Raw genomic sequence first — 18,818 nt, forward strand, 5'->3', positions numbered from 1 at the left:
GAATCATTCTTAAAGAATCAGGACAGAATTCAAGCTTTAGCGTAAAAAGTAAAGTGTTCAGAAGGAGCAAGCCTCCTTTTATACGTAATAATTTTTGTTCGTTTTAAGTTTTAACGTTGCTCTTTACTTTCAGTTGAAAAAACTTGTTTTGAACTTAATTTCTGACCGTTTTCTAAGTTATGCCAGGGAATATGGCCACACCTCCACGGGTAAATCCCTCCTCCATACGGATTTATTCCCTAGACAATTCAATCTTGGTTAAAATTTAACCTGGATAATTACCCCTAACATCCCCGAGCGTAATATTGAGTTGACAATGAGAAAGTATGACATAAGAAGAATTTTGTATAGGAATGCCAGCAAATTCCCCAAATGTAAAATTTTTCTTGAAAAATTCACCCTATGGAAATTTCCCTCCTCATGGAAAATTATCTCCGTGGAAATTCGCATCTGTAGAAAATCTCTCCCCCCGATAAATGTATGCATACTTACGTAAACTACGGGCCAATTTTGTAACTTAAATACGTTTCTCCACGGGCTATAGGGGGTCATCATATTCCAAAGACAGAGTTATACGGCTTTTCAACTAGGCTGATTAAAATGGCTCAGATTTCAGAAGTTCTCAAATTTCGAACAGAAGATTTCGAAAAAAAAGCTCTCCAATCCGTTTCGTCCCTTAAAAAGGGCACAAGAATTTGTAATTTACATCCAAAAGAGCCCTCTCTCGACATCATAGAACCACTGGGTCATTACGATCATACCTGGGAGAAAAAAAGCAAACAAATATGTATCCGTGATCTGTCTTCTGGCAAAAAATACGAAATTCCACGTGTTTGCAGATAGGAGCTTAAAACCTCTATAGTACGTTTCTCTGATGAGTGGAATCTGATGGTATGTTTTACACTTTTTCTCAAAGTTTGATTGGACCATTTTTAGATAAAAGGGCGCGGGAGGGGCTTAGTTGCCCTTCAATTGTGTTGTTCGCTTAAACAGGGCACTAGAACTTTTAATTTCCGTTCGAATGAGCCATCTTACTATATTCTAGGACCACTTGGTTGATACGATCACCCAAGGGACGAACAAAAAAAGGACACAAACAAATAAACACGCATTCAGTGATCTTTCTTTTGGCAAATTAGAAAAAAAAGGTTTTTTTTTACTGCAAGTAAGGAGCGACATTAAAACGAACAAAAATTATTCCGTATATGAAAGGGTTTTTGAGCTCTTAGCTCTTGCTTTTCTAGTCAACACTGAACGGAACCATCAAAAACCGTTCAGAAACAGCTCCTGACTAATGGTAGTTTGTAGATAAATTGTGGTAAAAGAAATAAAAGAGTGTCTGTGAAATCGGTGTATTATAGAGCACTAGGATTCTACACCTTAGAAAGCTCATGCACAAACAGCAGGGAGTTTTTTTCCTTTTCGCTATTCATGTAAAGGCCGATCGGTAGAGACCCCACCTTCCTCTCTCTTATTAGTCTCTTCATTATCAATTCCATTCTCTGAGTCATCAAAGTGATTAAATGTTTCATCTAAGATCTTACCTCTTTCTGCAAAGAGTATCATTTTATGCTTCATCAATTTACCAAGATCTTACAGCTCACCGACTATCGTATTTTGCTTTATCAAAGTGTTAGGATGTTATGCTTCACCGCCAAACAGAATATTCAAGACAACTTTGACGTTTTTAGACCACTGAACAGAGCAGAATGAAGGAAGATTTTTGCAAAAGAACGGCCTATCCGCTTGTTAACACTGGTGCGTTTTTTTTTTTTTTTTTTTTTTTTTTTTTTTTTTTTTTTTTTTTTTTTTTTTTTTTTTTTTTTTTACATAGGAGTGTTAGGATGTTATGCTTCACCGCCAAACAGAATATTCAAGACAACTTTGACGTTTTTAGACCAATGAACAGAGCAGAATGAAGGAAGATTTTTGCAAAAGAACGGCCTATCCGCTTGTTAACACTGGTGCCTTGTTTTTTTTTTTTTTTTTTTTTTTTTTTTTTTTTTTTTTTTTTTTACATAGGAGTGTTAGGATGTTATGCTTCACCGCCAAACAGAATATTCAAGACAACTTTGACGTTTTTAGACCACTGAACAGAGCAGAATGAAGGAAGATTTTTGCAAAAGAACGGCCTATCCGCTTGTTAACACTGGTGCCTTGTTTTTTTTTTTTGTTTTTTTTTTACATAGGAGTGTTAGGATGTTATGCTTCACCGCCAAACAGAATATTCAAGACAACTTTGACGTTTTTAGACCACTGAACAGAGCAGAATGAAGGAAGATTTTTGCAAAAGAACGGCCCATCCGCTTGTTAACACTGGTGCGTTTTTGTTGTTTTTTTACATAAAAAAAAAAAAAATTGCTCCTGGATGCAGGAATATCGTAAAAACTTCATCGCAAAAAATGGTTCATTGCAGACGTTGAGTCGCAGGAAGTAGTATGAGATGTTAAAACAGTATGGGCGCAGGAATAGGTTAAATTGAGTTCTAGAAGCCTTAATTATTCAAAAGGCTAGCCTGTATCAGCCTACGCTAGCTGTGCCTAATTAGCAATGTAGTTCTTATCTTCGTGGTTAATTTCCCTAGAAATATCATTCCATGCATTGAGGATTAAATGTTTCTTTGCATGGCCTCATGTCCTTTGTCATCATATATTAATTGACGACTTCTGATAAATATACTTAGTTTCTCAGTTGTTTGCATTAACAAAGCTCTAAATAGAAACCGATGAATATTGACAGATTGTCAAATTTGACAGATATTTTTGACATTAAATTTTGACAGATTGTCAAAATTAAATTTTGAAAGATTGTCAAAATTAAATTTTGACAGATTGTCAAATTAAATTTTTGATTTTTGAATTGTCACATTAATTTTTTGATTGTCAAAATTAAATTTTGACAGATTGCCAAATTAAATTTTCGATTTTTGAATTGTCAAATTAATTTTTTTTTTATTGTCAAATTAAATTTTGATAGATTGTCAAAATTGACAGATTGTGGAAAAGCTGTCGTTTTGTCTGAAAACCCAATGTGCAATTTGAGGTGTCAAAGAACAGGTGTATTATATAAGACGATTAGGGGAGAATCTGACTTTCTCTTCATCTAGCGAATAGCAATTTGTAACCTGTAACGGCACTAAGATGAATAAGAAAAAATTTGACAGTATTCTATGGTACGTACCCAGGAGTTATTTTTAGGAATTTGACCAATGAAGGCCGTATCTAGGGGAATAGTCTGAACCCCCTCGAAATGTTTGTCTGACTCGTGAAAAACTTAACAAAAATGAATAAAAACTGATTTTCAATGCGTTTTTAAGACTTTTGGAAACCCCCCGCCCCGAGAAAAATCATCGATACGGCCCTGGGACCAATGCTAAGAAATCCAATGGACCAATGGGAGGAGAACAATAATAAATAAAAAGACCAAGTTTGTTTGATAATTTAAACATAAAGTTCCTAGAACTACAATAAAATGTCAGAAGAAGCCCAATTACCCCTGGATATGTCGATGGCTGTTCTACGACTTTTATTAGCGCTATTGCCTAAAAAAACTAAGAAGCTTCAATCCTATTATTAACCAAATAATGGAAGCCACAACCCTGATTAAGACATGGGTTCAGCTAGATTTAACTAATAATATCAAACTAACAACTTAAATCAAACAGTTCGTGGTAACGAACTGTAGTAAGGAGCGACCCGGCTCAATAGTAACCAAAACTCTAAAAAATGGAATTTTGATACCAATAGCTACATCAAAAGAATCGCATTTTAATGTTGGTTTTAAATATATAAGTTTCATCAAGTTTAGTCTTACCCATCAAAAGTTACGAGCCTGAGAAAATTTGCGTTATTTTAGAAAATAGGGGGAAACGCCCCCTAAAAGTCATAGAATCTTAACGAAAATCACACCATCAGATTCAGCGTATCAGATAACCCTACTGTAGAAGTTTCGAGCTCCTATCTACAAAAATGTGGAATTTTGCATTTTTTGCCAGAAGGCAGATCACGGATGCGTGTTTATTTGTTTTTTTGTTTTTTTGTTTTTTTGTTTTTTTTTTCTTTTCCCCAGGGGTGATCGTATCGACCCAGTTGTCCTAGAATGTTGCAAGAGGGCTCATTCTAACGGAAATGAAAAGTTCTAGTGCCCTTTTTAAGTGACCAAAAAAATTGGAGGGCACCTAGGCCCCCTCCCACGCTAATTATTTTCCCAAAGTCAACGGATCAAAATTCTGAGATAGCCATTTTATTCAGCGTAGTCGAAAAACCTTATAACTATGTCTTTGGGGACGACTTACTCCCCCACAGTCCCCGTGGGAGGGGCAACAAGTTACAAACTTTGACCTGTGCTTACATATAGTAATGGTTATTGGGAAGTATACATGCGTTTTCAGGAGGATTTTTTTTTGTCTGGGGGAGGGGTTGAGAAGAGGGGGATATGCTGGGGGAACTTTCCTTCGAGAATTTGTAATGGGAGAAGAAAATTTCCATGAAGGGAGAGCAGGATTTACTAGCATTATTAAAAAAAAAACAATTAAAAATAAAAGTGAAAAAGCTTTTTCAGCTGGAAGTAAGGAACAGCAATAAAACTGAAAACAAACAGAAATTATTACCCATATGAGGGGCTCACCTCCTTCTAATACCTCGCTCTTTACGCGAAAGTATTTTCGGTAATTTCAACTACTTATTCTACGGCTTTTGTGATTCAGGGGGTCATTCTTAATGAAATGGGATAAAATTTAAGCTTTAGTGTAAAGAGCGAGATACTGACGATGGGGCGAATCCCCTCATGTAAGTAATAAAAACATGAGAATACAAAAGTTCTTTACGTAAGCTAATTTATAAGTTACGTAAATCTTTTACCAATAAAAAGATTCGTAAAAAATTAAAAGTTCTAGTTGCCTTTTTAATTAACCAAAAAATCGGGGGGCAACTAGGCTTCGTCCCCCGCTCTTTTTTTCTCAAAATCATTCGATCAAAATTATGAGAAAGCTATTGAGCCAAAAAAAATATGCAAATTTCGTTTTGATCATTCCTCTGCGGAGAGCCAAAATCAAAACATGCATTGATTCAAAAACGTTCAGAAATTAAATAAAAAAAACAAGTTTTTTCAACTGAAAGTAAGGAGTGACATCAAAACTTAAAACGCACAGAAATTACTTCGTATATGAAAGAGGCTGCTTCCTCATCAACGCCCCGCTCTTTACGCTAAAGTTTTTTACTGTTTTAGAAAGAAGAATTGAGAGAAAGAGTCAAACTTTAGCGTAAAGAGCGGGGCGTTGATGAGGAAGCAGCCTCTTTCATATACGAAGTAATTTCTGTGCGTTTTAAGTTTTGATGTCACTCCTTACTTTCAGTTGAAAAAACTTGTTTTTTTTATTTAATAAATCTTTTAGTGTCAAGTGCGATTCTAATCCGTCCCAGATGGGCCATCAACAACCAGTTCACTCTCCCACTGGTAACACAAGGAACAGGAAAATTGTCAGTTCGGGGCCTATTCCAGGTCTTCCTACCATTCACGCTATTTTTGGATTCTTTGTTTGATGAATCTGAAGGTGTAGTCAGTAAAAGGTATCTTATTTCTGAATTGTTGCCCACTCTCCAACACCTGGTGCACAAGAGCACCCATCTCGAGCTCGCGTATCACACCTCTGCACGGGATCCCTTTGCACACACACGATGCATGCTTTACACCACCTAAGACGCATATCCACCGCAGCGGAGGTGCCTGAACTGGAGTTACGAATTTTAAAAGTAACTCCGCAACTATTTTTTGTTATTATGGATTTTTAACTTGGGCGCACCTACAATTAAGTAAAAGAGAGCTTGATTAGCATGATGTTAGCATTAGGTATTAGGAAGGCTGTGTAATATATTAACTTTTAAGGAATAAACTGACATTACTATGCGTAAAGTAAAAGAAGTATCCTAATTTTGTTTGGTTGTTTCTTTTTACTTTATTGTCTTTTACCGCCTTGAAGGGTATTCAAGAAATCATCCGGGTCTCTTAAATATTCTTTACTCGATAACAGCTGTCGCTGCAACCATGATTGCTTATTTCCACGGTTTTTTTTTCTTTTTCCTTCTATTTCTTGTTTTTCTTTTCTTTTCGTATTCTTTATTAAAGACGCTTCTCAACACTATAAATCCTTCTCCAATATTAACTTATTTTCTCTGTATAGCAAAAGATGAAAAAACACAAGTTTCTACTATGCTATGCTTTGGGAGGTCTTAAATTTTTCACCCCCTCCACTAGATCTTGAAATATCTCATTTTCGTACCCTCATTCAAAAGATGGATCCAGGGCGCTAAAATAATTTTATTTCGGTGTCCTTGATATTTTCTTGGGCACATACACAGTAAATTTTTTGGGAGTGGGGAATAAAAATTGTACGAGAATTTGAATAAGAAGTTGAAGAAAGCGGTGCTAAATCTTTGAAAATGGTTTATTATTTCGGGAAGGTTGCCCTTTCCCTATTGTGTATATCCATGTCAAATGTGACTAATATTGCCGCTTAGGCGTTACTTTTCCATAAATGAAATATTCAGGAAAGTTCAGATCTGCATTGAACTTAAGATGAGAAGAACTAAAGTAAAAAAGTAATTTAAACGTAAAACGATCGTAAATCATTATCAATGACTAAATGAAAATAAAAACGAAAAGAATTTACAACAAATAATCGAGTCAGATTTCTGGTAAACAAAAAAATACCGTCTGACGTCCAGGGCGTCTGAATATGACGTCTGGGGCGTGAGACGGGGACTTGTTGTCCTTAAATAACTTTGTAATTTAAAAAAGCAATTGAACTTTCAATTTTCGATCGAATTGTTCCCTTTTATGTTTCTATGACCACTCTTACCATATGAAGTAGTCTGGCAAAAAAAACTAATAATAAAAAATAAATACTTATGGAGCTCTATTGCGCTATGATAGATGGATAGAGAGCCACCAGTATTGGTTAAATGCCGCTAATTTTCGTCTCAAAATGGTTTAAACAAAATTTACGCATGTAATGTATTATATTCGAATAAAATTTTAAATTAATTTAAATAAATACTTTACTAAATTAGCTGTTTTTAGATAAACATCTGTATAATCATTGGCCATGCCCAATGGCTTTAGAGGCTCGTAACAACCCCCCCCCCCTCTCATATCCCAGAAGGATGAAAGCTGCATTAATTACAGGGAGTGGAAGGGTGGAAATACAAATGAGAGAGCTCACGCTTCGTTGCTTTGCCCTTCCCCTCCAAGTTATAAATGTTTATCCTCAACTACATAAAAATAAAATTGTTTATTTAAAATCACGGTGCATTTCATCCAAGAACAAGCGTAATAGAATAAGTGGCGTTCCAATATGCACGCCATGTGACAGAGACCGGTTGGTCCCTCGGTTTCAATTAATATGCTAATTAAAGAATCTCCGTGATTTGCATATTTTCCAGTGTTTATCAGGAAACGACTTCTGTGAAAGAATGCCGCATTTTATGGGGTCATTGTGTGAACATTTCATTTGTTTTATTATTAATTTTGCTCTGCATAATTTAACACAAAGTATAGGATAAAAAATTATAAACATTTTCCAAAGCCATTGCTGGTTATTGGGCTTCGAATTGACGTTTTGGTTGCTCAAAATATAAAAGCTTCCTATTCCTTTTATTGCAATATACTTTTAATAGGGTGAAAATGGAATCGTTTTGGGAAGAAAGGGGGCTGGCATCGTCCCTAATTGTACATAGCTATTATGAAGGAGGGGTTTTGGGTCATTCTTTTGGGGGAGGGTGCAAGATGCCTAAAAAGCCCATTTCAGTTCCCAAATTGTCTAAATATCCCTGGGACTTCAGTTAAATATAGGAATGGGTATGGGGAGGTGGTAGGAATTAATCATTTCTCTTCATTCAGATTAAGCCTGAAAAAGGTGATACCTCCTTTCTTGTTGCAGAAAAATATTTCTGACATTTAGTCTAAAGCTTCAATTAATTAACCTAATTTGCTTCATGTGTCATGAAGTTACATCCAATGATGTGTAAGTTTGCATGATGAAAGAGGAGTGGTGGACCATTTAGCCGGGGGGGGGGTGCTTCATAGAGTATGCCAAAACATACTAACAGTCTTTGAGCCTTCAGGTAAACATGGAATAATTGTAGGGAGGGGTAGGTAAAAATCTGTGCGTAATCTTACTGTATTTTCGGGTATGTTTCTCTGCTATGACTATGTTATTAGTGATGAGTGGGGGAGGCGTAATAGTGCTTTTCCAGTTGCAGCAATCTTTTTCTATTTAGAATAAAATATTATATTTACAAGTATACTGGCTTAGAGATGGGAAAGGTGAGACGGGGAATCATTAGCTTTGCCAGGGCAACATTTTGATATTAGAACTGGAGAGGGCTAGTGGCCTGGATACGAGCCACAAAAAAAGTTTTCCCTGATCAACTTGAAAGTTACTGTCATAAGTTCATGGGCCAAGGGAACTAACGTACAGAAGATTCTTTTTGGGACTGGTCTCTTCTCTAACAAAGAGGGGGAAAGGACCAGTTTTTATGGCACTTGGTATTAACCAAGTGACACATAGCGATCGCAAATTCTGTTGGTCTGTCAGTCTCGGTTTTCCTACTTTAGGCACTTCCAAGTAAGCTAGGGCGGTGCAATTTGGCAGGCGTATCAGGGGCCGGACCAGATTAAATTAGAAATAGTTTTCCCGATTTAACCATCTGGGGGGGAGTAGGGGGCCGGTTAATTCGAAAAAAATAGAAAAAATGAAGCATTTTAACTTACGAATGGCTGACGGGATCTTAATGAAATTTGATGTTTGGAAAGATATTTTGACCAGATCCGGTGACATTGCGGGGAGTTACCGGGAGGAACCTAAAATCTTGGATAACACTTAGAGTGGAGGGATTTGGATGAAACTTGGTGGGAAAAATAATCGCAAGTCATAGATACGTGATTGACATAACCGGAACAAATCTGCTCTGTTTGGGGGAATTGGGGGGGGGGAGGCTTAATTCTGAAAAATTATAAAAAATTAGGTATTTTTAACTTACGAAAGAACGATCGGATCTTAATGAAATTTCATATTTAGAAGGACCTCGTAATTCAGATCTCTTACTTTAAGTCCCGACAAGATCCAGAGTCATTAACGGAACCAGAAATCTTGGAAAACACTTAAAGCGGAGAGATCAGGGTGAAACTTGGTGGGAAGAATAAAAACCAAGTCCAAGATATGTGACTGACATAAGTGGAACAGATCCGGTGACATATGGAGGAGATTGGGGGGTGGCTAGAATCCTGGAAAACGTTTAGAGTGGAGGGATCAAAATTAAACTTAGTGCGAAAAATAAGCAGAAGTCCTAGATACGTGATTGACATAACCGGAACGGATCCGATCTATTTGGGGGAGTTAGGGGGAGGGTTAAATTAGAAAAAATGAGGTATTTTTAACTTACGAAGGAGTGATCGTATCTTAATAAAACTTCATATTTAGAAGAATCTCGTTACTCAGATCTCTTATTTTAAATCCCGACTGGATCCAGCGTCATTGGGGGGGGGGGGACCGGAAATCTTGGAATACACTTAAAGCGTAGAAATTAGGATGAAACTATGTCCAAGATACGTGACTGACATAACCAGACTGGATCTGCCCTCTTTGGTGGAGTTGGAGGGGGTGGAGGGAGTAATTTGGAAAAATTAGAAAAAATGAGTTATTTGTAACTTACAAACGGGTGATCAGATCTTAATGAGATTTGATATTTTGAAGGATCTTGTTCTTTAGAACTCTTATTTTAAATCCCGACCAGATCTGGTGACATTGGGGGAGTTGAATGGGGAAACTGGAATTTTTGGAAAACTTGAAAATTGAGGTATCCTTATCTTAGTGATCAGATATTAATGAAACTTCATATATAGAAAGGTCTTGTGCCTCAGATGCTCTATTGTCAATTCGAATCGGATCTGGGAACATAGGGGGTTGGAGGGGGAAACAAATCTTGGAAAACGCTTAGAGTGGAGAGGTCGGGATGAAACTTGATGGAAAGAATAAGCACAATTTATAGATACGTTACGGACATAATTGGAATGGATCTGTTGACTTTGGAGGAGCTGGGGGATGTTGATTCGGAAAAATTGAGGAATTTTGAACTTAGGAACGAGTGACCGGATGACCTTAAGGAAATTTGATATTTAGAAGGAACCCATATCTCAAACCCCTTATTTCAAATGCCGAACAGATCTGTTGACATTGGGGGGAGTTGGAGGGGGAAATCGGAAATCTTGGAGAACTTTTAGAGTACCGAAATCGGGATGAAACTTGGTGTGTAGAATAAGCAAATGTCGTACATACGTGATTGACGTAACCGTACTGGATCCAGTCTCTTTGGGGGAGCTTGGGGGTGGGGTTCAGTGCTTTGACGAGTTTTGTGCTTCTGGACGTGCTAGGATGATGGAAATTGATAGGCGTGTCCGGGAGCTGTACAAATCGACTTGATAAAGCTGTTTTCCCCGATTAGACCATCTGGGGGGGGGGCTGAAGGGAGAGGAAAAATTAGAAAAATGAGGTATTTATAGCTTACGGCTGGGTGATCATATCTTAATGAATTTTGATATTTAGAAGGACCTCGTGACTCAGAGCTCTTATTTTAAATCCCGACCGGCATTAAGCCTCTGATTTTCCTTTTAAATCAATCTATTTATTATTAGCTAGAGCTCATACCATATGAGCTCTTGGCTCGTCTGGCCTCGTCACAAGTGCCATATGAGCTCTTAGCTCCTGTTATGGATTAGGCTAAAACTTTTATAAAAAAAAAAAAAAAAAACTTGGGCTAAAAGGATCCCAAGGCAGAACGAATACAAAGAAAAAATATTTCTTCCACTAGATGAAACCCAAAAAAGAGTCAGATAAGCGCCGAAAAACTTGCTTTCCATCCGCTTCTAATGGAAGGGACTATCTTAGAAACTTTTGGAGGGGCTCATTCGATTGTAAGTCAAAAGTTCTTGTCGCCTTTTAAAGGCTAATAGCTGAGGGAGGGCAATCAGCCTTCCTCTCGACTCCTTTTTTGCTATCCTGTCCTTCTCTAACCCCTATGATATCGAATTGAAGTTTTGAGCTATCTATTTTTTTTGTCTTTTTTGACTTTGGAATGTCTGATAAGTTTGCCTTAGGTTTTTTGTCATACCACAGTCCCAGTGTAAACTTTTATCTTACCCTGCCTTGAAATCACAACCCCCGAAATACGAAAACAGAATTAAAATAAAAACGTACAAATAGATGCTATAGAATATGTCACACAGTATATTTTGTCTGTACATTGGAATATTGGTAAAATAATCCAAAATTCTTTTTTTCTTCATTATTTTTGTTACTCATACTTTCTCTAGTCTGATCAACTTTAGATAAAGGATAACGTTCTGGGTAAAATTTTTCTGCTTGAGGGTGGATCTTTCTGTGGGAGGGGACATAGGTTAAGCCTAGTACCAGAAGCAGATTTATATGGAATAAATTAATTTAAGGGTAGAAGGCTAAGCCTATAAGGTTAGTTTTATTTTCGACTATTCTTCACGGTCGAAAAAGCTTATGTGGACCAAAGAACAAACCATACAAATTCACATAGGTGTTGTAGGCTATTTATATTAATTATTAAAAAAAAACTTATTCAACAAAAGATGTTTTTCAAATAACAGTAAATAGCGACATTAAGCTAAAGATGAGCAAAAGTCAAGACATATAATTTTCTATGTGTAAAATCCCCATAAACCACAATAATAAATAAATAAAACCTAAAATGAACAAAAATAACAATAAATAACTTAGTCAAACTCAAGAGAGGAGAAAAAAAAAGAGGTAGGGCTGAAGCCTCCAGTACTTTCTAAAGACTAGAGCATAATTTGCACTTTACAATCCTTAGCTCAACGGTTCTACTTCTATTTCTCATAATATCGAAAAAAATATCATCTTAACCAAAATTACTGCTGAAAAAAAAAAATGAATGTGAATTGATAGTTATTATGTATCCTGATATTCACTCCTGAAAGTCTTAACAACATTTTATTTTTTAAACTTAAACAAGAAAAAAAAATGTACTTTGTTTTCAGTAAAATGCAAATTATGTTCTAATCTTTAGAGGCCGAGGGGGGCATCAGTCCTACTCTCGACAAGCCTTGAAGGTTTCGACTTAGAAAATCTAAAGCTGTTCCTGAGAAATCGTTCATAGGTCACTTTGGTAACCTGAATACACACAGTGTGTTTTGATTTAGTTCAACATCCTAAAAAATATTCCTTGAAAGTAGTCGTAGCAATAGCGATTGTGTCAATAGCGGTAAGTTGCATATAGTACCTTTTGGTTCACTCAACATCCCCCTCAACGTGCCCTGAAATTTTCAACCTAATAATATAAGCCATTCCTAAGATATAGCTTGTATGCCCTTTATAAAACCTTGATTCACATGGTTTGATTCGATTTAGTTGAAACTCCCCCTAAACACTCCCTTGAAGTTTTACATTAATACTATTAGCCCCACTAGTTGCGGTAATAGTAGTAGTACTAGTATGCACCCAATGCCTTTTGGCTTGTTCAAAATCTGCCTCAACATCCACTGAAAGTTCCAAGTTATTAACCCCCAAACATTCCCTGAAAGCTTCTTAATAACCCTAGTCTCAATAGCATCAAAAATTGTAGTAATAGCATTAGTAGCAGTGTGCACATAGCACCTTTTGTTTTTTCCAACACCCTCCTCAACACACGCTGAAAGTTCCGACTTGATACCGTTTGCAATTTCTGGGATATTGCTGATACGTCCGTTTGACAACCTGCACGCATATAGTTGTGCTTTGATTTAGATCATGACTGTCAGCATTCCCTCCCAGTTTCACCTTAAAACCCTTAGCTTTAGTAGTAGTATCTGTAGCTATAGTGATAGCAGTAGTAATTGTATCAGTAGCAGGAGTAGTAGTAGTAGCATGCAAATATTGTCTTTTTTTAGTTCAAAAAGCCATGTAGGTTTCAACTTCATACCCCAAGCCATTCCTAAGACATTGCTGATATCCCGTTTAACAACGTGCAAGCACACAGTGTATTAATTTAGTTAAATTTTCCCCTCAATGTTCCTTTTCACCTTCATACGTTTAGCCGTAGTTGCAGTAGCAGTCATAAGAGCATTGATTATAATAGTAGGATTACTAGTAGTACTAATGTCCTGGCAGTAGTAGTATACACATATTTCCTGTTGCCAGTCAAACATCCCATCATCAAGTTTCAACTCAATACTAAAAGCTGTTGCAAAGATATTGCCAATTTACCCTTTTGACAACCTGTGTCCCCATATTGTGTTTTAATTTAGTTCAACTCCCCTCTCAATGTTTCCTGATGTTATCAGCTGATTGCTCCTAACCTCGATAGTATTTTTAACAGAGGTAGTAGCTGGAGTAGTAGTAGTAGTTTGAAGTGGCAGTAGTATTTGTAGTAGCGTGTACATATTGCCTTTTGGACAACGGATCTTCCCCCTAAGTATTTCCTGAAAGTTCCGACTCAATACCCTAAGCCACTCCTGAGTTCCGCCCTTTTGACATTTGCATGCACATAGCGTGTTTCTCCCTCACTCTTATTTTAAATATTCATAGTTATACCTTTAGCCATAGTCGTACTAGTATCATAGTTGTGGTATTTTCAGTCACACTATGATCCTCGAATGTCAAACTTTACTGATTAGCAAAGGATGTTTGTTAGTTAGCGACGATTTTATGTTTAATTTTACTATCAGTAAGTTACCTGAAAAAATAATTAAAAACATATACATATAAAACTTCTATAAGATACATGTCCAAAAAATGTAAGTAGACGAATATTAGGCGTTATCAGAGGAAGAAATGACCCGAAGAAAATACCGAAAGAAAAAATGCCCCAACTATGGATTTATCCCCCATTCATATGTGGTAGGTGAAATTGGTCTCCGAAACTTCCCCCCTTATCGTAGCATCCTTACCATAAATTATCGTGAAAAAGTTTCTTCCTGGGTGCACCCTTCCTGATTTCCTTGTGAGGCCCTCATTTTAGTTATTTTATATGAAGGAAACAAAACTACTTTAAAGTGTTGAAACCGGATCTTTCTTAAACTTCCACTATCAATTAAATAAATAATGGAAAATTGAAGGCGTATCCTAATATTGTTAACATTGAATAATGAAAAGAAGTGGTTAATATACGAAATTATGTCTCTGATGTGAACGAATAAAATTGAAACCCTTTTTTTTATGAAATTAAATAAAAAAAACAAGTTTTTTTAACTGAAAGTAAGGAGCGACATTAAAACTTAAAACGAACAGAAATTACTTCGTATATGAAAGAGGCTCCTTCCTCATCAACGCCCCGCTCTTTACGCTAAAGTTTGACTCTTTCTCTCAATTCTTCTTTTTAAAACAGTAAAAAACTTTAGCGTAAAGAGCGGGGCGTTAATGAGGAAGCAGCCTCATAAAAATTCCATTTTTAGAGTTTTGGTTACTATTGAGCCGGGTCGCTTCTTACTACAGTTCGTTACCACGAACTGTTTGATACCCGAATATTTTTTTTTTCGTATAGTCCTGGTTTCTCTAAAGGATATGGGTTTAAAACTAGAAAAAGAATTAATAGGTAAAACACTGCTGGTGCATAATGTTAACTAATGAAATAGTATAAACCGAAAAAAAATAATTTTTTGAAATCTAGGGGGTGAATAAACACTGTGTTGTACGAGGTTATCAAAATGGCGTATCTACATTGTCTTTAGAATGGCCTGGGGTATCATGCTTAAACTTTCAGGGAGTGTTAGCGTTATGGGGGCAGAGGGATGGGGCTATGGATGTTTTTGTCTTACTCACCTGAAACTTCTCTCTACTTTAAGCTTCTATGGGTTCTATAATCTGTTCATACTAAGTATCAAGGTAAATCAAAAGATGCTTTGTGTTTCTAGGTGATTAAAATAAATATAGAAAATCCTGAGCACGGCTTTGTGGACAAGATGAAACTTGCAGGAAGTGTAAGGACTGGAGGGGAAAGGGGACAAGTTGGCCTTAAAGTTTTGTCTTGGAAAGGGGTAAAGGGAAAGGTTTGTTCTCCTGTAGAGAGAGAGAGACACTTTTGTTATACATATCATCTATATAAAAAAGAACCACATCAGCCACTTTAGAAAGTCAAAGACTTGTTTGTAGTGCCTGATAAACATTTAATGAACAACAATACCGACAACATTAACAAAAAAAGAAACGAAATGAGACAAAAAAGCGAGAAAAGAAAACAAAAGGAAAATAAAGAAGAAGAAGAAGAGAGAAAGAGAGAGAGAGACAGAAGGAAAAAATTCTGTTTAAAATGTTGGCACTATCAGCCCTTCTTGGAGCACAAGCTGTTTCAGATGAAATAATGTTTTAGACCGAGAGACAATCTGTGTGTCTAGGTTATCAAATAGTGTATCTGCATTATCTCGAGGAGTAGCATTTGTCATCACAATGAAATTATAATTTCCTTTCGAATAATTAGCAAGATTTTCCAGAGCAGTTGGGATGAATATATCAGCCCAAAAACTAAATTGCTGATGTTCAATAACACAAAAAAAAATCCAATTCGATGTCTCAATTAAACCTTGGAGGAGGGAGAGTTGAATTAATTAAAGAACACAGAATACTGGGCTAGAAAATTGACAACCAATAGACTTGGAACAAACAATTTGAGGTTACAAAAGAAGTTTGCCTGAAAAGGACTGTAATTCTCAAAAGACTAGCTTGTATAAAATGGGGAGTCCCAACAACTTATTAACAATTTTCTATGAACAATACCCAAGACTCAAATAGAATCTGGAATAGTAGCGTACGCCCATTCCAACTATAAACACTTCTCCAAAATGAAAACGATCTAGAACATGGCACTCGGAATGGTTCTTGACCGGCCTGGTTGTGACTTCCCTCTGATTTTCTTTTATTTCTTATCTTACTTATATAGTCAGTGCTGATACGTCTGCTGTTTTGTCGCATCAATACTGCATCAGTTCACTTAATTCTTCTGCCATGGCCAGCACGCTCCCGTTAGGATGGAGAGATGTTAAAAGGCGGTGTGTTTGTAACTGAACCACCTTATAACTGAACCCCCTTACAACTAATCCCCCGTGCAATTGAACCACCGTGCAGCTGAACCTCAGTTTAACTGAACCACCGGATTTAGTTTTTCAGTATTCTGCAAATATTGGGCAATATCATTGGGTAAAACACAAGTTAGAATCTTTACATGTTTTACCTTGTTGGAATTGTTTGTTTTTTAAAGCCGTGATATAAAAGCCTGTCAAGATGATTTATAAAAAGCTCTATTTTCTTGTCATAAAAACAAAGAAGATGGACGTCACAAGCCATTAAAGCCACATGTATTTTTTTATGTCTTTTTATGCTTTGTGTTTCCGCCCTCTCACTATCAGAAAATATCCTCGTGGTAATACCCATCATCACCCCTTCCGAGGTTGGTCGGTGTCCGGTCAGTTTTGACTTATAAAAATAGGTTAGAACTCTCAATTTCTTACGGAATGAGTATCCTTCGACGTTTCTACGACCATGATACGGAGGTGGGGATGAGGAAGGGGCAGTCCCCTTCCAATACAGAGTGAGTTTGGCTCTTTACTCTCATAATAACATTGGAGACCAGAAATATTCCTAGACATCAAGAGGGATTAAATACCAGCATCCCATTTTGATGTTTTTTTAAATTTTTATGTCCCAAGAAAAATAATCCCCCAAAGAAAAGCCCTGGGGATTTTATATTATTTTCTGTCTCCACCCTCCCCTTGTCTATCTATTAGAATTATTTTTGTATTTATCTGAAGGCTCATTGAGAGTTGGGATGTGTTGGTGTTAAAATGAACTCTTGGAGGCATATCCCTCCCTCCCTAGCCACAAGGCAATCATATAACCCCATTATAGAGGTTTAAAGCCCTTATATGCAAATGTAGAGAATTTTAAGACAACGGGGCATTTACCTAAGACAGTGAAATTTTTGTAGACCTTAAAAATATTTTGGTTAGTTTGGGAGGGAGGAAGATGCATCAAAGGGTGTATTTTAATACCAAAACATCCCAACTCTCATTGAGCCTTCGGATAAATACAGAATTGGTTCTAAGAAATAGAGGAGGGTGAAGTTATAAATTAATGTGTAATCCCCTGGGCCGTACTCGGGACTTTTGGGGGGGGTAGGGGGGTTATTTTCTCCGGGGGAGAGGGAAAAAACTTTAAAAACACATCCAAAAATGTGAAAGTGATATTTAATCCCTCTTGATTTCTGGGAATATTTCTGGTCCACGCTGCTATTAAGATAGTAAAAAGCAACATTAAATCTCAGTATGAGCAAAATTTATTCTGTATAGTAGGTGGACTGCCCCTTCTTCATCTCCGCCTCATGGTCGTAGAAATTTTGGAGGAAATGCAAGTTCGGGTCCTTTTATTAAGTAAAAAATGATTAGAATCCAACCAGCTACTGGGAGGGGTATTTTCCACAGAGGTATTTTTCACAGAAGGGTATTTTCAGAGGGGAAGTATTTTCTAGTAAGGGGTGGGGTATTCTCTGCGGGGAGTATTCTCCGGGGGAGGGCAAACGCCTAGACCCGTAGACAGTGAAAGGGCGAATGGAACCCCATTAACAGACATAAAAAGGAGAAATAGATCTGGCTTTAATGGTTTGTGACGTCCGATTTTCTTTGTTTTTAAGACAACAAAACAGAGCTTTTTTATGAATCATCTTGACTGCCATTTATACCGTGACTTTAAAAAACAGACAATTCCAACAAGGCTGAACATGTAAAGATTCTAACTTGTGTTTTACCCTAAGATATTGCCTCGTACTTTTAGAATACTGAAAAACTGAGTATGGTGGCTCAGTTAGATCAAGGTTCAGTTACGCAAGGGCTCAGTTTCAAGGTAGTTCAGCTACACAGGGGTTCAATAACACGATGGTTCAGTTGTGGTGGTTGATTTGCAAGGGGACTCAGTTAAACGGGATTGAGTTGGCTGAGTTGCACGACAGTTCAGTTAAATGGGGTTCAGTTGCACGAAGGTTCAGTTACTCGAGGGTTCAAATGCAACGTGGCTCAGTTACACGAGAATCGATTGCACGGGAGTTCAGTTAAAGGGGTTCAGTTACACGATGGTTCAGCTACAACGGACTCGTTAAACGGCTTATTGTAAAGCTGCCGCTCTGATCTACTTGCCTTTTATAAATTTGTCGTAAATACCCCATCTTAATGTTCCATAGAGCACAAAATGCCAATTTTAGTGTTGTTTCTGGAGTAAAAAGACTCAACTGGATCTCCTAGATAACTGATATCCCTCTCCTAGTGCACCCCATATCCCAGGTCCTTTAGTAAATGAAAAACATAATTTAGGAAAAACTGCCTAATGAAGGAAAAATACCATTCGTTCGTTCTCATATAAATAGCTGAATTTTTTGTCCGTAGCTTCTCAAAGATGATGGCGGTGACACATCTCTCCGACTCTTATCTGTCTGTCAGAGTTGCACATGTCTTAAGAGAAAGTTTAAGGGAGGTGGAAAAGAAAGGCTATATCTTTTTTTGATTTTAGAAAAAACTCTTGTTCCTCTCTTTAGTGCCGTTGTCTGGAACGTTGTCGTTGTCGTTGTCTGAAGATGGACAAAGGTCTTTTTCTAAGGTCTGTCGCATATATTTCAAAATATAGCAAATACACTAAATAAGCTCTTCTACTCGAAATATTGCGCTGCAAGAGTCAAATTTTCATTGAAGAATTGGGTTTGAGGGGTTGGTAGCCCTCTTGCATATAGGCAAATTGAGGGATGGTCCTTATTGTTGCCCTA

At 37.0% G+C, this 18,818-nt stretch overlaps 1 protein-coding gene across 2 annotated transcripts in view; it reads left to right on the plus strand.

Moving 5' to 3' along the window:
* The window catches only part of LOC136028426 (uncharacterized), a 48,915-nt gene that overhangs the window by 12,460 nt on the left and 17,637 nt on the right, over positions 1 to 18,818 (plus strand). For both annotated transcript variants that reach the window (XM_065706265.1, XM_065706266.1), the window contains exon 2: positions 5,393 to 5,567. In XM_065706265.1, the coding sequence (XP_065562337.1) occupies positions 5,393 to 5,567 (175 nt within the window). The remainder of the gene's footprint in view (positions 1 to 5,392; positions 5,568 to 18,818) is intronic.

The sequence above is a fragment of the Artemia franciscana genome, chromosome 6, assembly GCF_032884065.1.
Source record: "Artemia franciscana chromosome 6, ASM3288406v1, whole genome shotgun sequence".
Taxonomy (NCBI): Eukaryota; Metazoa; Arthropoda; class Branchiopoda; order Anostraca; family Artemiidae; genus Artemia; species Artemia franciscana.